This window comes from Accipiter gentilis, chromosome 15 (genome assembly GCF_929443795.1).
Source record: "Accipiter gentilis chromosome 15, bAccGen1.1, whole genome shotgun sequence".
Lineage (NCBI taxonomy): Eukaryota > Metazoa > Chordata > Aves > Accipitriformes > Accipitridae > Astur > Astur gentilis.
The window spans coordinates 21,524,683-21,551,724 of NC_064894.1; the positions used below are offsets into that span (position 1 = coordinate 21,524,683).

At 41.3% G+C, this 27,042-nt stretch overlaps 1 protein-coding gene across 1 annotated transcript in view; it reads right to left on the bottom strand.

The window, feature by feature from the left end:
- The window catches only part of SEC63 (SEC63 homolog, protein translocation regulator), a 60,841-nt gene extending 38,729 nt beyond the window's left edge, over positions 1-22,112 (bottom strand). Inside the window, exons 1-3 of the mRNA XM_049817800.1 lie at positions 21,934-22,112; positions 3,731-3,830; positions 2,750-2,864 (exon numbers count right to left, since the gene is read on the bottom strand). Of these exons, the coding sequence (XP_049673757.1) occupies positions 2,750-2,864; positions 3,731-3,830; positions 21,934-22,057 (339 nt within the window). The 5' untranslated portion in view covers positions 22,058-22,112. The remainder of the gene's footprint in view (positions 1-2,749; positions 2,865-3,730; positions 3,831-21,933) is intronic.
- Between the last annotated feature and the right edge of the window lie 4,930 nt (positions 22,113-27,042).

Consider the following 27,042-nt stretch of genomic DNA (forward strand, 5'->3'; position numbering starts at 1 on the left):
CCAGAAATTAAACTACCCTGAGGCTTCATTTGCTGTTACTTTATCTTTCTTCATACAATGTGTCTACTATTTTCCAACACTATTTTTCAACAGCATGCCTGCCTCATTTAATGCACACAATGAACTTACTGCATTATAAATTAGACTTCAAGTAAAAACAGCCATTTCAAGACCAGATGAAGAATGAAGAATGCCAGATGAGTAGCAGAAATTGGAAGGGGGAGAGGGGGGGGGAATCAGGTTGCTGGAGAGGAAGAGATGGGTTTTCATGGTTCATATGAATGCTGCCCATTAAAAAAATCCTAATTTTTTCTCTCTCTGCCATAGAGGGTGCATGTGGTCCCTGATAAGCTGATGACAAACCTTCTATCATTAATTGCTTACTCATTTTCAAAAGCTAGGCTACAGAGGTTAGGCCTGACTTACAGAAATGCTTAGTAGCCTGGGACAGTGAGCTTGGAACACAGTGCTTCCCTTTATTAACTACTTACAAAAAAAATTAAGGCCCCAATTGTCTTACTTAAAGAATCCAAAATTATAATTAGTTTTGAGCTTCTTTTTTATGCCTTGGATCCCACCTGTAAGGATACTTATTCAATAAATCAGTAATTATCTGAGTGCCTTATGTAGTAGCAAATTTAAGTGATGTGCTCCAAAGCAATCTATTCTATGTTCAAAACAAAGTGCTAATACTATAAAATCAGGAGCATGTACATTATTTGGACTTTCTCCATGCTGCAGTTCTCCTCTGAAGAAAAAAGCCTCTAGTTATAAGCTGATATTCTAACATAAGATAAAAAAGTAATCTTGGCCACAGTGTGAATGCAAAGAAGCAAATGACTTGTTGTGTACCAAAAGTTTCAAGTGCTTGCATTTACAAGTTTTTTTGTTTTGGGGTTTTGGGGTTTTTTTTTAAGTTTGGGGAGGGGGGGTGTTTTTTAACAGCAACAACAGTTCCATTATCTAACATTTCAACATCTGTATCGCTTCAACATCAGCAGAGCTGGCAAGGTTCCACTTGAATGGTAGCAGAAGAAACCTGTTAATTTCATATAGTCTGAACTAGAAGTTTTTCAAGGGGATTTAAAAGACGTTGTCTGATAGCACAGAAATACATAAACACACTCTGGAACCTTGGACTTGACCTCTGAGCCCTACTTCACAGCCATCTCTTCATCCCCCTTGTAACATCTCTGGCTTTAGTTCAGTTTGTCCTTATGACATTACACTCCATCCTTCTACCAGTTCTTGGAGCATTCCAGTATTGGTTTCTTTGCCTGGATAAGTTGCATGTGTCTTGAGCACACGTACAAGTTTTCATTAATAAACATTAGGTTACGATTCACTACATACATACCTTTTTTCCCCTCAGGGCCGTTACTTGTAGAAATTTGCCAAAGATGACTAAAGAAAATCCTCTGATGACCTAATCCCTAGCCTGATTTGTTTAACCAAAGTTAACCCAGGTACATGAACATTTAAACCACACGGTTCCAACAGATACCACTCAACAGGAAAAATTTATCTTGTTCCTGTGCGTCAGTGAGAGAATGCAAGTCAGCAATCAGTCATTCAGAGGAACTGAGCAGAGGTTGAATTTAAATAACTTGCCTCTGCACATGACAGGTAGGTCTTGTTCTACCTGTCTAGCTAGAAACAGGCTAGAGTCTATTTATCTGCTATAATGGCTTTCTTAGCATAAAAAAGCAGTACCTGTGATGCCCACCCTTATGCTGACAAGCCACATCACTAATGGCAAGAGATGTATTTGTCAATGTTCGTATACATATTCAGCTCTCCCTCACTAACAATATACATCAAGTTTAATCAAAACAGATACATTCAAAGTTCTTTCATGTTCTTGTCCTGAACTGTAATCACTGTGTACTTCCTTAGACTGGAGAGTAAAACATACCACAGACTTCAGAACTGAAAAGATGACCCTACCGTTAAGGAGCTTTGTATCAGGAAATAACATAAACAGAGTATTTGAGCAAAGTATTGTGGGTAAGATGAAGAAAAGAGTTTGACAAGACTAAATAAGAGTTTAAGAGATGTCTGTCTCCTCAGGATATATAACTTTTTATATCCATTTTGAATTAGACCTTCAATACAAATAAAACACTGCATCTGTTTTCTAGATAAACACTACATCTTGTCCCCCTCCCACCCTCCCAGTTTAATAAACCAATTGGCTGGTATCACTATTTAGAATTTGTTGTTTGCATTGGCTGATGCAATTGATATTCAAGGTGACCTTTACTACATCAAAATGTGCCTCAGCAACACCCTTTAGCGCACCTTTCATTTACAAGAGAAATATTGCTGTACAACAACTGTAAATCAAATGAATCCACACTCTCATTTATACAGTTTATTCAGCAGCATCCCTAAATATGGCTATTGAGAAGATTTTCAAGAGGGTATACAAAGCAGAATGTCTGTTTTCCTGTACCAAGCAAGGAAAGCAATATCAGAGTAAGATTCAACCCCACCTCACTATATTAAAAAGTCATTATAATTTTGAAGGAGTTGGATAGAAAAGTTATAATTAGTACAGATATAAGCAAAGAATATCTAACAACTGACTTTAGAATATGCAGCAGCAACTTTCAGATGCCAAAAAAAAACAAAACCACTAGATACGTTCACTAAAGTTAACTCATTTTGTTTAAAAAAAAATATCTTAAATTTGACATCTAGACATAAAATATACAGTTACAGACTACTGAAAGATGCTATTACTTACAGGATCCAAATGTAAAACCTCGTAAGGGTTGTATTCTTGATACTCTCGGTCCGTTTTGGAAACTTTGTATGCAAGAAATAAAAATAATGCCCAGCCAGCAAGGAGGACTATTTTCCTGTTTGGAAGAAAGAATTTTTTAAATGTACAAATCCACTAGCTCTAGCATAATTCTACAAATAACATTAGCAGCCATTTGATATCAGTCTTCAAGAAACAATATTAAAATGGTGAGAAATATTAAAGCCATTTTAAAGCAGGCATTTCATTTATAACACCACCTTTGACACAGATGAGACAGCTGCTCTGACTTCTAATTAATTTCTTTTCTCCTTTTTTTTTCTTTTTTAAACAAAGGCAAGCCACTATCAACAAAGACTCTTTCCATTCCTTAACTGTCTGTCCTCAGCAGGTATACAATAGTATTTCCTATTTTTAAAGGATGACTAAAACCTGAACCTAGAAAATGTCAATGTTAAAAAAACAAAAAGCTGAAACAGATGCATAACAGACAGCAAAATATTTTGAGGGTGGGAGTAATAAACAAAGAACTGAAGGATATAAAACCATCAACTTTGAACATACACATTATTACTGTTATATATTTGAATATATATGTTTACATATTAAATATTTAAATCAAAAGACATCACTACCACCACTAATTTCGGTGAGGGATGATTATTTTTTTGCAACAAATAAATGCATTGTTTACTTATTTATTAGTGCTGAGGTTCACTGGTTTCACTTAGCAGATATTTTATAAAGGACAAACAGCATCCATCTTGATTTCAAGCCCTAGTAGATAATAATGATTAACTATTAATTATTCAAATACAGCAGATTGCAAATGTCTCTTCTGTGACACAAAAGCCTTTATTATATAACTAATTCCAGCTACTTTGATTTAAAAAATATTATTTTTTTTTAATAAAAATGTAGGAATTGCTTTAATGGAAAGTCATGCAAATGAAACGTACGTACTTTACTGTAGGAATTATGTTTTGTTGTGGTTTTAACAGTCGCAAACGATACCACAAGCATCTTCCATATACATTTCTTATATTCTTTAATCGAATTTGCTCTATAAAAACAAAGAGAAATATTGTGATTAACCAACCTGACAGAAAGCAGAATGACAAACACGATCACTTCATCTTGGAGTAGGTAGTACAAGGTCAGTTGGAGGAATTACAAAAGGTCCAGCAATATTGGCAAAAAGAATGTTTTTATCCACTTAAGTGACACTACACATCCATAAACTTAAGAAATTGGTCAGATTATTCTCCACTACCTAAAAGGCATCGAGTCTATGTTCCATGTGCCACTATGTTCCATGTTCAACCATCACTTGTGAATCCAGCCTTTGCCTGGCTAATGTGCACCTGTAAATTTTACTTCTGCCATTTTATACTCAACTCCAACAAGCCTCTTGTTCCAGTGTCAGCTACTGTGTGCAGGAAAAAAACAAATAAACAAACCCCCCAGAAAACCTAACCCACTTGCAAAATGGTATTTGTATACAACTAAAGAGTACAGCTAGAGCAACAGCTACTTCCTCAATTCAAAATAGGATGCATTTTCCTTCTCTTTGAGACATCTGCTTTTTGTAAGTTGCCTTCATTTAGGTTTTTCCTGTTGAAGGGGAAAAGGAAGTAAGAGTAAGACAATATTTATTTTTAAGCCACATAGCTCAGTAATATGGGCCCTGGGCAAGGAAGTACATGCATTAATGACAAACTAGTCAAGAAGATTTTCTCCCATGTCCTTTTAGGACAGGATTGGGGCTAGAAGGAAATTGTATTTATACTGTCAACATCACCATGACAACACATGGAAGCTGTCTCAGAGTTTTACTTGTATTTCAGAGTTAATCAAGACCAACTTAAGTCTTGGTCAAAGTCGCCTTTTATACTAAGAAAAGTATGGTGGAAAGCAAATAGCCTGCATGGAATTTCTGTAAGCACTGAAATTGTATGTTATAAAGTGACTCCAATCCTGTTTATCTTTTAAGTAACTTGTCTATCCACAGACTATGCAGTCTACCTACAACACTTCTGAAGTGAGGAGGTCACTGTAATTACCCTACCTGCATAAGACCATTTTGGCCCTTTTCAGACTAAAGGAGAAAGAATTGAGAAAAAAATCATCCTGCCTCAATACATTTAGATATTGCTGCTGAAAAAAGTGACTACATTTGCCAATTTAGAAGAAATTTGTGAATTATCTAAATGCAGGAATTATATTAACAACTTTGATCCAATGCACATGTCAATCACATCCTAAAGAGTGTTAATTCTCAACTTTGATCTTTTAACAAGGTGATGCCCTCATCTTAACTACAACAGCAGTTATGATACAAGTAAACATTTTTCTTCAGCAAATTTCTAAAAGATGATTGTGGAATACAGTGACAACCTCTGCTTAGTTATTCTTAAGATATTGGGAGGTGGGATATGGTGCTCAGTGATCTACTTGAATTTCTAAGCAAGCACCCAATTCAGATGAAACTAGAACTTCAGTTTGCAGTCACCAATCTATCTGAGGCCAGAGAAACATGACCATAAATGCCAATATTGTGCACCACGAGTTCAGATTTAACCCAGATCAGATATGACCACAGGATGGCATTTCAAACTCTGGTTGATTTGGCAGAAATGGACAGTGGTAACAGATGACAACTGGCCACGCACAAACTAGTAAAGCAGACAAATTTTAAAGGTTGCAGAGACAAGGTACCAGAACCAGAAAAAGTGTATCGGCTTATTCTGAACTGCTTAATTCTATTAAGTATATCTTCCCCAAAACTCAGTATGACATTAAACAGCTTGATAGAATTCCTTGAGAAGATTAGAAGTCCCATCACCCCCAAAGATGGAGAGGTGGAGATAAGGGAGGAGAATTCAATCCCTTGCATCTGATCTAACTCTTGCAGGACTTCAAAATAAGCTTCCAAACGTCTCACAATTTTGTGCAACCGATAAACCACACAAGTATTTGCGGTTCTCCTGATCTGCAAAGATTGTTCACGTACATAAAATAGGTACTAGACATGAAACTTTCTAAACAAAAAGGATATGACTAAGATTTCATTAAGCATCTGCCCACTTAGTTTCACTTGTGTAAGGCTTTAGAAAGCACCCTAAATGAAAAATTCATAAGACAATGAAAACAGAGTTAAAATGCAACACTGATTCCCTACTGGTAGAATGCAAATTAATTTGGCATTTTCTCTTTACCATTTTTTTTCTTTTCTTTTAAGACAAATGTTGTGGGAGATCTCTATTGGTTCAGAACCAGATCCACCACAAATAGAAGTGAGCTAATTGTTACCTAAAATTAAACTACAATTTTTAATGCAAAACTAAGAGACATTACCAGCACATATAACTGGCATTTCAAAAAAGCTGTTGACATTAAAAGACTAGACAGACAATTAAGTTATGAGGACTAAAAAGCACTGCCACAGAAATAGGGAAGAAAATGTTCTGGGGGATTTTAAACAGTCACTAGATAACTATGAGCCATAGCATGATGCTTTTATGAAAACGTCACTGATGGATGATACTTGAACAAACCAGGCATCACAAGCCTCATACAAGACACGTGCTTATGTTAAGCATAAATCGCTCATTTCAAATAGTCAATGAATTCAGTTGTGCAGCGCTGAAGCAAGATGAAGCCAACTGTTCAGTTCAACCACACTGACCCTGATCAGCTACCTGATCCAATCTGTATCACAGCCCCACAGACATTTCTGCAGCACAAACAAGGGGCAGCGCTGTTTTGGTAACTGCCTTAACTGACTACACTGCTTGCAGAAATACCTAAAACTAACATGAAAACAGATACCAGTGCTCTTGGAGAAACAGAAGGTGACTAAGAGAACTTTGTTTACTTAATCCTGTAAAACTAAGCCTAACAGGATATGACTCCTTTTAGTGTTTTTACTAGGCTGTTTTTAACAAGCTGCTGTGCCTTGTCTTTAAAAATCTGTGCCACCCTGTGACACAGTGCCCCAGTTCTCAAACCTGTCTACTGTCCAGCCCCACAAGTACTAGATGACCCTCTCATTTCCCCCCTCTGCATCCCGCCTGTAAGAACAGCCAATATCCTTCACCTTATCATGCCAAAAAGCTTCCAAAAGGCCCTTAGAGGAAGGCACCATGGAGAAAAGAAAAATAGTTGTGCAGGGTAAACTAAAGAATTGACATAAAGCCAAATAAAAACTGACCACAGGAGAAATTGATAATAGAAACTAAAGGTGGTTTATAATAACCAGAGAACTGAGGTTTCGGAACAGCCATCCACTAACAGCTGCAGAAGTCACATTTTGTGAACAGTCTGACGATAGCACCAAGAAAAGAAAAAAAAAAACCCAAGGCAAGTGGTGTGAGCAAAAATTAAGCCCTTTGGATAGGCAAACAGAACACACCTAAGTCAGTTAAGGAGTCCCTGGCAATGATGTCCTGGAACAGCTATGCTGCACAGGGGGACCTCTTCAGACAAATACCAAATTAAGACATGATGCTAAGCAGCCATTGCATTTTTTACACATGCATCTGAACAACTCTGGATCAAATCTAATTACAGTTGATTAAAATATATCAACGGAAAAGCACCTCATTAATTTCCTTCCAATCTTGGGATGGCAATGGTCTCATTTGATTAACAACCCCAAAATGAAACAGGCCACTAAAAAAGATGAATGATTGTTTATACTTATCTGTCCAGAACATAAAGAGAGAGTCAAATCCTTCCCAAATTGAGGCTAAAGTCCAGACTATTCAAATTATTCAGAGCTATCCTGAGGCACTTCCCCTGTCACTTTTCATCATTAACACATATTAACTTGTGGAATTCAAAAACAGGCAGCTACTTGGGAGAAAGGAGGAGTACAGACAGCATCACTCCCAGCTTAGGCAGAAAGCCACTGGCAAAACATCATCCTGAGTAAGAAAGCTATATTCCTGCTGTATCCAGGAAAAACAGACTTCCTGTTTATTTACTGACAACATATGTGATTGCACCAAAGAAAATACTTATCTTGTTTGGAAGAAATTGGTGTGGGTGTGGGGGGAAGGTTATCAAGAGCTGGAATACCAGATAATTACTGTCCTTAACAAAAGCAGCAGTGTATTCCTAATGAGCAAGCTGTGGATAAATCAGGTCCTTTTTTGCTTTGCCTTCATCTCCCAAGGAGCTTCTTTTCACACAAGCGGATTTGCTGTGCCACAGAACTGGCACACTGTCCCTGCAATATCCTGCAGACCCCAAGCACACAAGAGTAAATACATTACATGCTGCTCAGGGTAAAGCTTTGCAGTGAAATAGGAATTGTACCTTCTTTGAATTTTAGATCTGGAATCCTTGCTCTGTCAGGGAAAGAGGTTCAGAGTCTGAAAAGCAGGTAAGAGTTCTGTTTCTTCTCACTCCAGATCATGGCTCTCCATTAAAGCGTAAGAGAACTTCAGACACCATCCTTTGATATAGGATTACAGGGAGACAAGTGGCTGGGGAAAATGCTTTTCCTCTAGTCAAAATGACTTCTCATTTGATGGGTAAAACCCTTAACAATAGCGAATCTCTCCTATGGTTTTTAAAATAGGTATTAAACAGCCTTGAAAAGCAAAGGCGTAACGCATCCACAGGCTTTTGAATTAATCTTGCTAACAATAATCCATGCATCAAGGTATTGTTAAAGCACCCCTCTCAGATGAGGGTGCAGACTGCCAGTTCGAAGCATCCTAAGCTTCCTCCATTGTCCCCCAAATTGTTCTAGATGCATCCAAAGTTCCTGAGATTTACCAGCAATTTTTCATCAATACAACTCTTACTTTCACAGGGTTCTCACAAGCGCCTATTATATCTTAACAAATGTATGTGAATATCCAGCCAAAACTACATCTTACACACTCTTCAAGTTCTCAAGAAATAAAACAATTGCTGGTACAAAAGGAAACCTGAGTGCCATCTCTTTCTATTATTCAGAAAGAGCTAGTCAGGTACCTCCAGTGATACTAGTAAGTATTTTAAACCAACATTGTCTAAAGCTTTTAGACAAATGAAAACAAAATCAAAACCCTAGCACAGCTAGGCTATTAATAACTAAATTGGAAAAAAGTTCATTTGTACACTAATCTGCTTATTACTTTTGGATGAAAATAAAGTAATTAGCAAGTATTTTAGAATTTTACTTCCTTAAAGGTAGCTGTCCATTTGGCTACATACCTTAACTAGAGAATGACTAAAGGATCACTGACTGATCTGTAAGTTTGAGCTACAGTCAACTTTATGTTGAATCCAAAGAGGTATGCAACATCTGAACGACAAGCTCAAAGCAATTATTAGAAAAGGATGAAAAAAAACCCTTTGATCTTTATTTCTTTTATTTGGTGACTGAAGGTTTTCCTCCTTTGTATTCCAGGCGACATTACAGGTATCAGTACAGAATACTTAAGTAAACAATTGACTCCTCTTTGTCAGAACTTACGTATGCCTCTTCAATATCCAGGTCTTTAGAGATAGCAATTTTAGGATGAGTAAGCCAGAGGTGTCTGCTTTTTCTGGGTGGGTAACCCAGACCACACAGTTCTTGGGTATCACAGAACAGCTGAACATTTGAGGTTGGAAGAGACCTCTGGAGATCATCTAATCCAACCCTGCTGCTCAGAGGTGGGTCAACAAAGCAGGTTGCTCAGGGCTCTGGCTGTAAGCCTTTGAATATCTTCAAGGACAGAGACTCCACAGTCTCTCCGAGCAACCTGTTCTAGTGTTTGATCACTCTCATAGGGCAAAAAAACTTCTCATGTCTGTCTCAACATCTGTTCATTCACCCATCACACAATGGATGAGGAACGCAGGGCACACAAACACAGAAGGAAGCTGATCACAGGTTGGATTCGCTGTTTCCATAGATTGCATGCAACCTGTGGCCTACAACTCAGCCATGTCTGGCTTAAGTTTGGTTTTGATGTTCACTCATACTCATACATTACTTACCCGCACACACACTGCCTTTCTGCACTTCTCTCCCACCCTTTCATCATAAGAATGCAAAGCCTTTGGCTTCTCATACAAATATTGTCTTTAAAAACTAAGGCCCTTATAAAATGCAGCAACTGCGTATTGTTTTACTACTCTCCGATCACCACCTCGGCAGTACTAGTGATGACTAGCAAAGCAGGCATGCTTCTATCAGCACATGAGGAACACAAAGGATGCTGACAACATGGGCACTGCGAGGCAGCTCAGGAACACAAGCACTTCTGTTGCCAGAAGAATCTGTGACACACATACTGGCATGACTTTACAAAACATGTTAAAAACAATACCACAGAAAGAACGAACCACTTCTGTGGACAATGAGAAGGGCACCAGATAACTGGGCTACAACAAGACATCAAATGCAAGATCTGGGATTCAAGTCATTTTGCAGTGAACACCATAAAGCAATACAAATACAACAGCACTGCATGAGTTTTGTTTCATTTTTAGTCACCCGTGTAGGGTAACCTCACCTAGCAGTTACTTCAGAAATTACTTCTGCCCTATTCCTTTCTGACAATGAAGTAGAAGTGGTCTTCACTGTTCTACTATTGAAAGTGCTTCAGAAGTCTTATATATTTGTTTCTGAAAAACAGAAGGAACCATTTTATCCTTAGGAATGCTTGACAAATGATCCCTAGCTAGACCTTAACCTTTTTTGTTTCAGGTTCTAGAAGCTCCAACAAGTATTCCAAAAGAAAACCTAAGGGAGATTCTTTTTCATTTTTTATATCCTCCTGATGAAAAAGACAAGATTACACATTTATTGGACACAGGTAACTCTGGAAGAGAGGGAAGGGAAAGAGGTACACCTGGAATTATGTAGAAGAAAGTTTTAATCACCAGAATCTTGTTTCAGCTGCAACAAACACAGGTCAGTTTTAGGAAAAAACACCACAATATAAGACTATTGGCATCAGTACTCATATCTAAAGATTATAAAAGTTTAAAAAGATCATACACTAAATTTTTAGGACAACCAAAAACTAACAAAAAACCCCTAATTTCCAGAATAAATGGAAGCCAGTCATTTTCCATCATTCTACCTCAAACAGTAGGAAAGAACAGAGCTACATCCTAGCCTCCTGCATCCTCTTTCTGCCTTCAAACTACTAAGAAAAGCAAAGGCAGCAAGTCTAAAATACAGCTCCTGTGGACTCTGTCAGAAAAAGAAATATGAGGAGGTGCATATGAAACATTCTGCCCACCAGATGCAGACAATTCACCCAAAGGAGAATGCTGCTTGGTTTCAAAAGAAAAGGACTTCTTTCAGCAATGAACACAGAGTTCTGCAGCCTAGGAAATGCCAAGATCACTTTAAAGACAGACTTTCACAAAACTTATTTGCAGCATGTTATCCTCTCTCTACCCCTGCCTTCAAAACTTGAATGCATCAAGAGATGCAAGTAATACATATAGGATGCAAGTCTTGAGTAAAGGTTATGACCCAAGCATACCATGGCTCTAAGCATTAAACCTGTTCTGTTAACACTGAGGGTAACAGGCTCAGCTGAAACACTGCTCTTGAGAGTTTCTGATTTTGCTCTTTTTTATTCAATTCTACAGTTTTAATCCTCTAAACTGTGCACTAAATAGGCTCCTGTTGCCTTTCAACAGCTATGTATATGAATACATATATGCAATGTATACACATACATATGCAGAAGGTGAAGTCTTGGACTTTTTCGTACTTCAACAATCACATAAATTAAACAATTGCATGGACAATTTATTTACTGAGGACTTGAACTGGGGCGCTCTAAAAATTTACTTTTTTAATCACAGAATCATTTCTTAGATAACAGGTGATAAATACAAGTATGAAAATGCTACCCTACCGCCTTACTAGGCCATTTTTGCTTAACTCTATTGACATTTTCCTTGGTAATTATTGTAAAATAGACTCCACAGGGATATAGTATGGTATCTGGGAATAATTTAAATATCACAGGATTAGGAAAAAACCCTACACTTACTTTCAAAAGAAACTACTGACAAACATTGATAACAATATTTTAAAGCAGTAACCCATCTTCCCCAGCAACTAAGAGGCAGGATTCAAACTCATAGTAACTCACAAAGTCAGCAACTCCTCTGAAGTACTAAATAATTTCAAACCTTATTATAATAGGATTGACTTCTAGTGTGAAACCCCAAATTATGAGGCATGAAGCAAATTAAATTGATTTAAAAGCATTCTAAAATACAGTTGCTTAAATCCAAGAGCCTTCAAATGACCACTAGTGTTTCAATTAAGATTACTTTTTTTTAAACTAGAAAGCACATTTCAGGACTTTGAACTGACCATGTCAGTGAAGAATTAAATTATCTGAATAGATGCTTTCTAATTTTAATGTCTGTTATTGTAAGAATTGTCCTCATTACCCCAAGTTTATCTATAAAGAGGTCATGTCTAAGTTAGCCTCTTCACTAAAATGTTTATAGCTGAATAATCTGACCCCAGTTATTTTCAAAGAGATTTTTCCTGTCTAGTAAATAAATATTCATAGAAATAATCAAAAAAATGCTTTTGAGTAACATATTGTTATTAACTATTAAAACTGCAAGCAGTTCATAAACTGCAGGAAGTCCTGTGAAAGACCTTAATAACGCTTCTGCTTTTCTAAAGCATGTTTTGCAGCAACTAGATCAAGCGTAAAAGGGACAAGAAGTAACCCAACTTTTCATTCACACACTGTTCCACACATTTGCTGACCAAAAGATAACATTTGTTACTAAAGAGTTTAATAAATAGTAACATAAGATGATTCAACATCTTGAAAGTTAACTTCTTTTCAGAGTTTACTTACTTGGACTTTCCGTTTAGTCAGCCTTGCTGGTCTCAGGGCACAGTTCCACATTACTCCTAATCAAGCCATTTCCAAACCTTCTCCTTCCTATTAGTATACGGTCTCATTTGTGCTGACAAAACTGTCAGTGGGACTAACTATAGTAACTTTAAAGCTACATCACCTAAATTATCAGATTTACAGTAGCGCTAGACCTACAGGTGCATCAGCAAAACTTTAATGGAATCTGAGAGGAATCAGAAAACTGGCCATTTTAATATGGAACAACAGCCACATGAGTCAAGGTTAACAATTTTAGATTAAATCAACAATGCTGGGCTCCAAGACTTACACATCCTTAATTATTAGCTTTATTTTATCAATTTGGTGGGGTGAGGAAACCAGAACACATTCAATCCAAAACAAATGTAGACAAAAGTCACTTAGCATACCACCAATCACTAAAAATGCCTGTATTCAGCATTGTTCTGATGCACACCTTGAAGAAACTATAATAAAGGACACAGAATTAGCAGACACAGGGTTAAGTACCATACATCTATTTATCATCAGTGGGGCTTTTATAAAGAGAAGGTGAGCTTTACAAACTTGTGTCCTCTGAAGGAAGTAAACATATGGAAGAGGAGATCCTACTGATACAGTCTGTGGTTTCCAAAAGGCTTTTGAAAGGTTCCTATTAGAAGTCTTTCGGGAAAACCATCTATTGCAAAAATATGTGACTAGAAGATAGAGTGAATAGCCAGTTCTCACAGCAGAAGAAAATTGCCAGCAGTTCTACAGGAGTCTATGTTGAAACTATGATACTTGCATTTCACTAATAAGTAACCTGGGTAAAGGGGTGAGCAGTAAAATAGAGCTTCTGGATGATATTAACTTATTTGGGTAACAAGGGCAAGGGTATCCTGAAGAATTGTAAAGATCAAGCAAGTGGCCTACAGCATGGCACATGGAATTCACAGTATGAAAATGTGAAGAGCAATGGGGACTATTCTAATTTTATATATGTAAGGGCTGAACATTACCTCTCAGGAATGTAAACTTGATGTTGTAAGAAACTGTTCTATGAAAACCTCAGCTGAATGCTTAGTAGTTATGAAAAGCAAAGCAAATGTTTAGAGCATTCCTGTGAGGGAAGGAAGAGAACATTATTCTACCACATAAGCTTAAGGTATGTACAACCTTGAGTATGATGCACAGTCCTAGTCCCCACCTCTCAAAGAAGGGCAACTAGAAAACATTCAATTAAGATGAACAAGGGCCATCGAACATATGAGAAGGTTTATGTTCAAAATATAAGCTACAAATCTTTCAGCTGGGAGAGAGAAAAGTGTAAGGAGAGGTAACGGAAGGCTGTAAAAAACATAAGCGACAGCCAGGATTGAATATTTGCTGCCCCTTCCAGTAGAGCAAATAAGGATTGTCAAATAAAATCAGAAGCAGATGCAAAACAAAGGTGATTATTTGTAGTCTGGGCAGCAGAGCTGGTGAACTCCTTGCCATAGGATGGTACAGACGCTACACTAAAAGTCACCGAACTGAAAACCATTGAAAACTGGGAGAATATGCAAAGGAAGCACCATTTATGCTTGCCATGTTATACCCTCATTGAGGCATATACTTTTGTAATATCATGTAAAGACGACATCTGACCTGACACAGTATACGCACTCTCGTTTCTCAAAAAAAAAAAAAATTGCTATTTGAAACTTTATTGGTAAGCCTCTGCAGAAGTCACAATGCTAGCAAATATCCTAGTTTCAAATAGCTCAACCAGCCAACCAAGATAAAGGCATCTTTTGAATCTAAAATGCATCACCTCCAGCAGATATATATTTAGAACGTTTGCAAGTAATTTTCTGTACAAGGGAAATATTAAGTGAAAATCTCAAAACACCTCTTCCATCTTCTCAGCTGACTGGTGCAGAGGTGAATCTTTTTGCTCAGGAAAGAAATGAAGTACCTATTTTGGGTTTCGCCCTACTCTTGATATGGTCCAACCAGCATGACCTCCCTCACCATGAAATGCAGGCACATCTGTGTCCGGTCCTGGCTAACAACCAAGGGAAAGGACTACAAATCCTTCAGTGGGAGAAGGAAGCACCTCAGGGTGAAAGGACACCGCAGCAGCCCCAGTCTAGACTTGTTCAAATTGCTGCAGATCTGCACCCTTCTTCACAGGCATGAATTTGAAGAACAAAAACAAACAAAAAAGTCACCCACCAAAAAACCCACCCCCAAATCCTCACTTTGGAATCGCTGTTGATCCCATTCCTCATCATTTACCTTGTTCCTCTCAAATTCCTGCTCCTCCCACAAGAATGGTTTAGCTGCCTGTGAAACCATAACTGAACCATCACACTACCCTTGAATGTATCAGGTTAAACAGTGCTAACTTGAATCCTCTAATACACAGCCTGTACATCCTGATAGTTCAGTGTCATCTACACCAGTAGTCAAGATATCCTTGCAGCAAGTAGAAAATGAACAACAAGGTATATAATAAAACTTTTACAATGCTGTTTTCATAAGCTTCCATAACAAAAGTTGAATTTAAAAAAAAAATAGAAACAGCTTTATTTTCATGTACATGTAATGAGAGATAAAGTTCTTTAATAGCTTGATCTTGATCTTGCAACAAAAAGCTTTTCAGAATTAAGTGTTCTGGACAGTCTTGAAGCTACTCAACTAATCTCTAATACAAGATTATTAATTTTATTTTACTGCTAGGAGGCTACAATGCTTATAATAAGATTACAATACTTCAAAAAAATGCCATGAAAAGACATGCCTTTTTTCCAAATAACAGAGCAGTTTAGATAACTCTGTCCAAATGCTTTGTTTTGAAAAGTATTTTCAGAGATAATTGCTAGGCATTACTAATGACATCTCATGATGTTTGCCCTTTCTTCAAGTGTTTCTGCAAAAACCCCTACTGCTTCCAAACAGCAATATAGTAAAAAATTAAAATAGTATGAAGTATCACCATTATGTTCTATTCTCCCTTTTAATAGTCACCTAATAAGCTGTATTTTTCTGAACTTGAAATTATTTAAGTTAACCATAGTACGCTCAATCTCTCAATACCTCAAAAAATTTCAATTTATATGTAATAACAGTTTTTAAACACATAACTGAGTTTCACTGACTCTCCTCCCACTTCCTGACACAATGCTCAAAGGTTGTATTAACAGGGGAGGATAAGCACACACACATATGGGCATAAAATGCTTATATTCACGATACCAAGTTTTCACACCCATGCTCATCCACCACATTAGCGTTAGCAATGAGTATGGGATCCTGTGTTGTCATCCTGTCCTTTACCAGCATCCTGTACCTCTACCCTGTACTACAAAATACCAAAATGCTGTGAAATACTTTTGAGGTAGGGTTAGTAAGATTTCAGTGAGCTGTGAGCAAGGACAGGGGTCACAGTTAACCTACTCCAACCAATCTTTTCTCACCAGAGGATTACAAGCAGCACAGAAGAATTTTACCCCAGAGTGGGAGCAACAGTATTAGGTGCCCTTCCTCTCCTGCAGCTGCTGTAAGGTTCAAGTGCTTATTACTCCATTACAGATAAAGTAGAAGAAATGCTGCCTGCATTCTCTACATTGGCTTGAGTCATATCCAAATTGCAGACTCACTGTTTGTCCTTAAAGAGCCAAATAAACTTTATAGCCTCAGTTCCTCTACTTCCATCTTAAAGCAGGGGATTAATATGGATCTCTGAAGACAGCCTTAATATCTACAGATGAAAAATGAACCAAAAAATTACAAAGAAACCTTCCTATTTACTACATAGAAATATCCAGTATAATGAGCAAATATACAGAGAAATATGGCTTCTAATACAGTAAACCTTTACAGAAGAACTTTTTCAGGATTTCTGTTGAGGTTTTGAACACAGGTGCCAAATATTACCTATCTACAGTAGTATACAAAAACCCTACTGCTTCAAAATAGAACATAGTAAAAAATTAACAAAATAGTATTAAGTATCACCATTATATTCTATTCTCCCTTTTAATAGTCACCTAGTAAGCTATATTTTTTAAGTATTTCTGTACTTTGCCCAGCCTCAACACAAAAAGTTTGGAATAGAATGGGAGATCTCAAACTACCTATGCTACTTCCTAGAGGCATGGCATCTTCAAAGATTAGCAGGGAATAGCATCCTTTAACCAGATTTGTTTAAGTTTTTCTTTGTGTTAGCCTAGTGTTCTTGAAGAAAACTTTAGCTACATCTCAGAAACAGAAACATTTGAGAGGGGAGGGTGCAAGGGAAAAAGACTGGTGAGCAACAGGACAACATATAGATGGGGGGGGATGGAGACCAACCAAAAAAAAACCACCACACTTTATATGAATTTCTATCAGAATGAAAGTAAACTGAACAGCTTTTATCCATTTCATATCAGTATTTTTTTTCTAGACACAAAAATGCAGCAGCTCATTTTTTTCCATTCCTACAGTAGGTTTTTCTGTCCTTACACTTCAATAAGGAAGATCCATGTTCCAAGCAGAATAGCTCCTACAGCTTCTTTTCTCTCAGAGATGAGACTACAAGAGAAAGCGTTCATTAACGTTAGCTCTGCATTCACAGCTATTATTCTTTGGGGGTTTTGAACTGTTTTCAACATCTTGTTCTGTTTGAGTTATTGTAAAAGACTCAGGATAGAGACTTTTATTCTTTCCAGCAGCTTTGTAACACATTATGAATACCCAGTCCCCTAAAACAGGATAATTTATTTAATGTAAACCTAAATCAACTCAAAAATTGGATGAAATGACAAGCTTTCACAGATAGATGTACTTAACTATGAAGCACATCACAATCTACGAGCACCTGTTTCAGCACAGCTTTATAATTATGTGTCTCAATTCAGCAGCACAGGTATAAGTCAAAAAGTACACAAAGTTCAGCATACGCATCAGCATTGTACAATAACTGGTGCATTTTCCAACTAAATTAATTTACCTCTTGCTCTCCATTTCATTTCTAGTTGCTGGTTTAATCCACACAAGCCTACAGTGAAACTGGTTCAAAGCAAGTCCAACAACACAAAAATATTTGATGGGCATTTATCCATCCCTAACTGCTGAGAAAAAACATATATTTTTTTTTCCCCAACTCTTAACTTTTTGAAAAACAACTCAAAAATTCTCATTTCCAAAAATACTTTTTAGTTAAGAAATGAATCTGCACCAGACTTACTTTTTAACAACTGTATTTTTTCTTCCAAATCAAGAACAGTCCTTGCAATAGTTTTCCTCACAGTAATTATGTTAAAGTTATACCAATATTTAGCCAAAATGCAAGTAATCCACAAAAAGTATGAACTGGTTGGGGGTTTTTTAATAATACAACACATATACACACATATATGTTTTAAAGATACAAGTCAAGGATAAACAACATGGCAGTTTCACCATCATCACCACCAAAAGAATCAGTCTTCTCCCCCTCCAAGCTCAGTCACATCCTGCACCATCCCTGACATCCACAAAGTGAATCCTACCCGGAAACTAATACTCATTCAAAGTAACACACAAAAAATGTGCCAAAAATTAGTTTTAGCTCAAATGAATTCCTTCCAGTCCCTCACACTGCTCAGGTGCTCTCTTTGGCACAAGGGAGGGGGAGAAATACAAGACTTGCTCTGTTAGAACACTGCTACCTTGAAGCAGTTATGAAGCTGCAGCCCAAGACAAAGCTGAACAATTAACCTTTTACAAGAGCCTTATTAGCTCTACAATGAACACCAAGGAGATAAAGTCGTTGGGACAAATCTGTTTTACAAAGTCAATTACCTGCTTGTTTGGTTTATCAAAGCTGAGGTAATGAAATTATAGGACAGTTCACAGGGCGACTTCCACACCACAGCAAAACCCTTACAAATATAAGTATTGATCCCTACTGCAGGCTGCAGCAACACTTCATATGGACTCTCTCAGAATGCCTGGAGAAAGCAGGTTTAGACACACAGGAAATAAAAGCAGCTCAAATTTTACTCAGGACTTGAGAGAGACAAGATAAATCATGCTGTTCTTCAAGACAGTAGTATTGAAAAGGCCTTTCTAAAGTTTATTTTAAAAAGAGCTAAGAGCAAAATCTTAATGGCTTGCCAAAAAACTATCCTGCTAAAAATCTGACATTAGGCAACACATTTTGAATACTCTTGAAGTAGTAAAGCAGTACAGATAATTCTTACTTTCCAATCTTCACTATGGCAAAACCAAACACTATTTTTTTTTATTATTATTATTATTATTTACTCTATGGGCATTTACTACAAAACCACAGCACAGAACAAATCCTAAAGTGTTACGGACCATCAGCGATTCCCAGATTTTTGGTGCTAAACCTCACTTGAAGAGAGCCATTAATGTTTTGCACTCTCGATCCTCTCCTTCCACTGGCGCTCCCTACTGTATCAAGTACCAGCAATCTATGGCATTGTATTTGTACAAGGAATCAACGTCTTTCGGGTACTCTGGTTCACATTGCAAATGAGTCTTGAAGTGAGGAGGACAGGCATGTGATTTGCTTCAAAAGTTCACTCCGATCCAGCCTTCTCACTCCTGGCAGGCTGAAACAGCTAGCCAGTCCACCTGGACCTCACCAACTCTGCCCAGGGCCACAAAGGCATCTCTGCGCTGGACTTTCTAGCACAGGTAGGACAAAACACAATTGCAGAACAAAAATATTAGTTGGTCCTACATGGAGAGAGCAAAGGTCTTGGCTGAGCTTATTCAGTTTGGCACCGTCCTGTTCCTCACTGGTTGGAAAACCTGCTCTAAATTACTATCAAAATAAACATCTCTTATCAAAGTCTAGATATTCCTGCTCATTACAGGATCAGAAGCTAGCAGTGCTGGAAAATTTCTCTCCTGAAGACATAGGTCTTCTCTTAGCTTCTGAAATTATACATGTGTTTGGGGTTGTTCTGTTGTTTTTGGTGAACTATTCTAAAAGCAAGAAGTCATAGCTAAACAATTGATACTTTGCATCATTACGAGGTTTTAATTAATTCCTGAAATCCGGTTCAAATGCTGGAACAGGTATGGCTGAACACATAGGAAGCTGTATGAAGAGTATTCAGAGAATTTTGCTGGCAACGAGTGGCAAAAGAGCCATACACTTAAACTGGAACAAGATAATGAAGCACGGGAGCACTCCAGTAGTCCTGAATGTGATCTGCACAACACCTCAAATCTTTATTCAAAAAGAGCCTGCAGAACAGAACATAAACAGAAGACTGTAGGCACACTGTTGAACCATATGCTAAAAATTGGTCTATACTCACATTTTAAAATCCATTAAGACAATTATGAGGCTGAAATCATTTTTTCATTTCCATTCATTGCCATGACTGGTGCTTTTCACTTAGTTGAGTCATTTTTGTACCAACAGCATAATAAAATCTACTTTGTGTTTTGGAAAGTATGGTTTGATACAGCTTTGTAAGAAGCCAGCACTAATTGCAGAACGACATGCAGCAGGCCCTCCACACACTTGACAATGCTGACTAGAAGGAAAGAAATGAGCAACATTTAATGGCAGGCCTATTTGGAAACTAGGTACAACCCATATAGCATATTCCAACGTTAGGTTTTCATTTTCTGCCATTCTGTAAGGATACCTGAATATGAAATATAAGGCTAGTAAAGCATTTCCAAGTTTGACAGCATTTCTATGGCTTTTCCTGCTTCTGTTAGCCCCTTGAAACTGAAGTTAATGGCACCGAGTGTCACTGCTGGCCATACCATTCTGCACAGCATCTCAACTAAGTCACATCATTTTTCCCAAGAAGCAGCTGCTAAGAACTACGGAAGAAGTAAAACATTATTCAAGAGAAGGAGCTATTTTCTCCCCCCCACCTCCCACCCTTCACCAGAACAAAAATAAAACAAAAATCTTGAGTTTTGGAGAAGGGTTACGGAAGTAAAAAGTTATCTCCTCTCTTTGATCCCCCGCTCCTTAAAATCAACCCAAAGATTACAAAATGTCCTCAACAACAGTAACGCCTTACTCTTGCAACAGTCAGGACTCAGAAAGACAAGGCAGAGAAACCTTTCTTTGCAACAGAAAGAACTAACTCCTCAGCCGTACAACAGGTAGTATCTGGAGGGCAGAGATCAATCCTCCAAAGAGGTTCCCTAGCCAGTGCCCTGTCAGAAGCCACAGGCATGTCTGTCAGCAACCAAGACTGTAAACAGCTATGTTTTAGCACCAAAACAGCATTTTTCATCATTCAGTATTTCTTTTACATATAAAACTAAGTTAAACAGAACCACACAAGCCATTTAAAATGGCATACAAAGATACAAAATAACCACCACACATTGAATGTAAAAAGATGCAGTGAATGAAAGGGATTCTTCTCAGATTGCAAAGCACAAGTGTTCTTGAAAGGTCAGTAGTTTCAGCGACAGGAATCAGCATCAAGCGTCCCTGTTCTACTGAGCATGTAATATCCTACCTCTAAACACTATCTCTACAGCCTTTTTCATCTCAAAACTGCCGTTTAAAACGTGTTCCTGTGCAGCCTATATATCAACATGCCTTCTCCTTCCAAGAATAGAGGGATGCAGGAAAAACAAATAGGGAAGCGGCTGTGGAAATGAAATTCAGGAGTATTCAGAGAAACTTTCTAACATTGCTTGGGGCCACAAAACATCATCCCGAAGGGCGGAACAGAAATCTATCACTTTGGACATTTAACCATGACTTGCAACGGGAAAAATTAAAGCCCCATTTTCACACTCACTGTGACTTTACAGCATATAAAAGCAGAGCTTGGTAACTTTTCCTCTTTGGCCTCAACTCAACAGTTCATTCTTTTCCCACGATGAAAATTTAGGTCATCCGCCCTGAAACGCCCCGAGAACACACACAAAAGAAGTCCAAAACACAAAAACCCCAAACAAAGCGTTAGACCCCAGCGCAGCAATGACTCTGCAGGAGCAGAGGCGCGGAGCAGAGCGCGCTTTCGGGGAGGCGGGCTCGGACCCTCCCGTTTGCCGCCTGCCCCCGGGTACCGCTAAATGGCTGACACCGACTGAAACGCGAGCCCGCCGCTCTCCCCCCGCCCCGCCAGCAGCGGCAGCCCCCGGGGTCGCGTTCCGCCGTGCTCCCCACAGGGCCGGCCGAGGCGCCCCAGGCCGAGCGGAGCGGCGCCGCTGAGGGCCCGGCGGGAGGCACGGCCCGGCCCGGCCCGGCTCTGCCGCGGCTGCGGGGGGCGGAGGGGGGACGTAGGGGGTGGGGACGGCCGTGGCGGCGGGCGGAGGCGCAGGCCGGGCCCCGGGGCAGGGCCGCCGACTCACCGGCGTGCTGGTCCCGCGGCCACAGGTAGTAGGTGGCGGGGATGACGATGAGCCCCACGAAGCTGGTGAGGAAGTAGAAGAACGTGTTGCCGCTGTCGTCGTACTGGAACTGCTGCCCCGCCATGGCCGCTCAGCGCCGCGCCGACCGCCTACACCCCTCACACACACACCCCTCACACACACACACACCCCCGCCCCCGCCGGCGCTGGCGTCCCCGGCGGCGGCCCGGTCTCGCCGTCCCGGCTCGCGCGGGGCCGAACCAGCCGCTGACGGGATCCCGCGAGAACGGGCGTCTCGCCCCCGCCCCCTCCCGGGCACCGCCGCGGAAGGAGACGTGTCACTCGGCAGCCACCATAGCCGCCGATCGGGCGTCACGGGCGGCGCGTGCGCAGGCGCCCGCCCGCCCACGGCACCCCTCCCTCCCCTCGCCCGGCCGCTGATTGGCTTGACGAAAGCCCCGCCCCTCACCTTCCGCCGCGCTGCGAGAGCCGCCTGAGGAGAGCCGGGGCGGGGAGGAGGGGGGGGCGGTCCCCTCCGGTTTCCTCACGTCCCCGTCGTGTCCCCCTCCCTGTCGCCGAACCGAGGGGCGTCGTGACTCTGCCCGCCTCCCGCGGGCGGGTGGCCGAAAGCGATGGCCTGCAGGGAGCGGGGTGCTGAGCCCCGCCTTGTCCCCGGGCCGCCGCCTCTTCCCCACAAGATGGCGCCCCTGCCCCGGTGTAGCGCCCCGGCCGCCTCCCGGTGTTCCCTGCCCTCGTCCCCGGGAGAAAGAGGTGTCCCCGGGAATTGCTGGGGCCTTGAGGCCGGGGAGGGGCGCGACTGGCGTTTTGCGGCGTGCGGAGGAGTTTGTGGTCCAGCAGTGCTGGTCTTACCGCAGATGCGGTTGGAGCTGGGCGGCTGGGCGGGAGCGGCTGTGGTTTGCGCTGGGGTCGGCGAGGGGAACGGGAGCGAGCGGGGAGGGCTGCAGGAGTAGGGCTAGGGAAGAGAGGAAGGCCGTGAGGGTAGAAGGCGGGAAGCAGCATTCAGGGAGTAAATACGGGACCAGAAGGCACGGTGTTCTTAAGATGTGTGAGAACTTGGATAAGGAAAGTAGTTCAGTCACACAAAGTCCTCAAGATTTGGAGGGTGGACCCTGAGCAGCCGTGTGAGAGCAAACATTAAATAGTATCTAATTCTGAATTTAGTTGCAGGAATGATCATGCTCCACAAGAGGATGTGAACCTAAAGGTGTGAAATCAAAAGACAGATACTGTGTTGACATTCATCACACCATTAATGGCAAGTTACCTCTTCAAAGTAGAAAAGGTAGCAACCTTTTGCCCATTTGTGCCCATTCGTGAGAATATGCCTGTCTCTACAGCTTCACAGTCCAGCGTACAGCCACTCATAAAAGTGATCGCATAAATATCTCACAGTTCCAGTACTTGTAAATTCAGACTATGGGAAAACATGACACAGAGGTGGTGATGGCATCACATGCAAGAGAAGCATTAGGCCTACCTTAGCAGGAAAGAAACACTGTCCCAACACTAAAGAAGACTAATGTCGGAAGTGGAGAGAAAGGTAATAACGCCACAACCAATGAGTGGCACCAGATGTCCTGCTGCCATGATACAGTCATCCCTAGATGGAAGAAATAGCTTTAATTTTTCTGGGAAATGATTTTGTGTTAATTAAAATGTGTTTTTTTTAAAAAGGGTTTATTTTTTTCATTGATACTCTTTGTAATTGTTCCCAGTTAGATCCTTGTAGGGTTCATAGGCAAAGTTTAAGACATTTCCTTCTATGTCTTCTGCCATATACAGTGCCTTTCAGTATGATACACCCTCTGCAGTGACAACAACTCTTGCAGTAGCTGTTTGGGAAGATAGCTGAATGCATGAAACTCCCCTCCCTCTGTGGGTTTCTAGTCCTTCATGTTTCACAGTGAGGCAGTGAAAAGCTTCTGTACAGTAAAAAACATGGGAGGACAGGTAGCAACCTGCACGTGTACTTAACCCAGTTTTGTAAGCAGAGAAAATGCTCTTTCTGCAACTGTATTCAGTTGTTGAGTATGTTACTTCAGTCAGATAAAGGGGCAGAGCTCTCAAAGACGATTAAGTTCCTACAGGCTTTGTGAAAGCAACCTGTTAGATGGGGAAGGCTTGTGGGTGCACCGGCTTGTGGGTGTACCGACTTGAAGGACCAGCAGTGGGTGAGCTCAGATCTTACTAGACACTGTAAAATCCACACAGTGTGGGTGACAGTGTGGGTAAGTGCCCTGTAGAAAATCTCTGGTTGATGCCTTCAGCCAATCACAGGAGCCAGGTGAGGAGGAAAGCAGGTATCACTCGTGTTGCAGATGATGAGACTGCTTCTTAATGCCACTGTTTTGGAGCCCAGCTGTGGATTTTTTTATCAGTTGCTGGCAACATCGCCCCTTTGCCCGGTTGGTGTGTGTGAGGGGGTTCCCTGTGGCATTAACTGAGCTAGTGAGGGAATCCTAGGGGGCTGCTCTCGGCCTCATCCTGTCTCTGCTTTCCCGCTGCCACCCTGTTCCAGCTATTAGCCAGGAGCCACTGGAAAGGAGGGCCTGGGAAAAATAATTCCTGCTGTCTAGCTCTAGTAGTGCAGGGCTCCTGGGCCAGGGGCTGGGGTGCACAGTAATTATATAGCAGTGAGCAGAGGCCATTCTAGCGTAGACCCCAACGGTTTGTTTGAGTGTCGTTCCTTACGTACACAATTTCCCCATAAACAGTGATGGTGAGCCCTTGCTTCCCAGGGAAAAAGGAGAAGCAATGTTGCTTTTTCCACTCGTGGCCTGTCTGGAAGGTCACCTGGGCAAAAACAGCCGTACCTGCTTGGATTTCAGGGGCAGCTGGATCCACTGGAGGTGAAGACAGCATTATGGGAACTCCCCAGTAGATAGCTATTTCTAAACTAGAGGAATATGATCTCCCCAAAATGCTTCCAAAATACTTCCAGCACCCATTGTGTCGACTCAGAAAAGCACTCTTATTTCACAACACAGCACTGTCGTGCTACTAGCAGTTGTAGTGGGCCCTTCCACGTGGGCAGGATCTGCGGAAATGGGTGACTGCAGCCGTGGGAGCAGCACCCAGCATCTCGCAGCACACTTGCTTGGTCCGTCTGGCTTCCCCTTCAGCACCCTGCACCAGGTTCAAATTGCTCGGTGTTAGACACATGGTCGTTCGTGCAGTGGTTTCACAGTCACCAGCATCTCTTGCACATCCACTGGTGATGTTTCCGATCTCATGGGAGGTTGTCAGCTGCTGGCTGCCTCTACCAAGCGTGCGCCTTCAGGCTTTTATCAAGGGAATATTACAAAAAGGCAGCCTACTGAGTTCAGTCCTACCTGTACTCCTAACCACGCAAGCCAGAGAGCAAGATTACTGGCAGGAGAGAGTGCTTTGACAAGATCCCATAATCTCTGTGGAAGAAAAGAAACAACAAACCTGGTGAGGTACCAAAGATGTTAGCGGGTAGGAATGGTGAAATTTAGAACATTTCAGCTGTAACAGCTACGTACTTTCCAAATGGAACAGAAGATTTTATGACTGTGAAATGGAAATTACAATCTAGCAGATATGCGTACAGTTGTGGGGACTTGTGTCCCAGACGTCATGACCTTTCTGATCTTCTGTGACATGGTGGACTGCCTTCTGGCAGCTGATGGGAGTCCGGAGAGCAGGGATTTCCAGAGGCCATCTGGCCAGCAGTGGCATTACGGAAATTACACACACCAGCCACCACGACAGGATTTGACTCTAGGATTCCGCTGAATCAGTAAGCTGAAAAGAGATTCTTCTATAAAGTCCGTTTTATTAATGTTGTTTAACATTAGTACATTAACAACAATAACATTAACAACAGCTTGAGCTAGGTGCCTCCAAAGAGGGACCCCAAACAAAGAAATCGCTGGGCAATTATATGCTTACGATCTAAGTTGCCCACCCCTCACGCCACGGTTTGGACCAACAATATGGCTTCATTTTTTGTTGCCTCTGTCAGAGGTTTGGTTTGTTCCCCTAATCCTGGTATCCACAGGCAGCATAACCCTACTGCACCTAAAATCCTTCGTAGCGGGTTTTTTGTAACTGGCTGAGGAATTTCAGTTATAGCTTTTACTCTTCCTGGATCTATTACCCACGGTCCTTCCTTTAAAATGAATCCCAGATATTTTACTTCTTTTGACATAGCTAGAGCTTGGATGGTGATGCACGCTGTCCCTTGGTTGCTAAGGCAGTACGTGAATGTATAGTATCTTTTAAACAGTCATTACAATTTCTACTAGCTATTAGTACATCATCTGCATACTGCACTAAAATTGATAGGCCAGGTAACTCAATATCCTTTAAATCTTCTTTTAATATCTGAGAAAATACGACGGGAGACCCAGCAAACCCCTGCGGAAGGCGAGTCCACGTCAACTGTTGTCCCTTCCAGGTGAAAGCAAACAAGGGTTGGCTTTCTTCAGCGATGAGAATACTGAAGAACGCCACGTCCAAATCAGTCGCCGTGAAACACGCAGACCCCGTGCGGTATTTGCAAGAGCGCAGCAGAGGGGTCCTGCACCGCGGGCGGCGGGACCATAACCTACTGGTTCATTGCTCTCGAATCCTGAACAAGTCGCCACCCGGGATCCCCATCGTTGCCCAGTCTGGGTGTTTTTTCTCACCGGTGCTACGTGGGGATCCGCGCACACCGCCCGGTTCCCGGGGCGAGGTTCTGACGCGCCCCCGGGTTGTGGCTGGGGCTGCGGCCGGACGGCAGGGGGCGCGCCCGCCCCGCCCGCTGCGCTACCGCCTGCGCGGGGTCCAGCCCTTCTACGTCACGTTGCTACGTCAGTTCTCGCGTCAGTTCCCCATTTACCCCACCCCTGCCCCCCACCCCAAGTCCGCGGGCGGCGGTTCTGGGGTGTTTGTTGTCTGTCGGTCGGGGTCCTGGGCTGCGGGCGCTGCGCGTACCCCGCGGGGATCGAACCGGCGGCCGTGGGTGAGGGGTGCAGTCGTACAGGCGGGGTTTGGAGGGGATCTCTTCCCGGTAAACAAGCTGGGGACTCTTCTGCTCTTACAAATCTGCCCCACGCCCCTTTATTTCCTATTACTGAT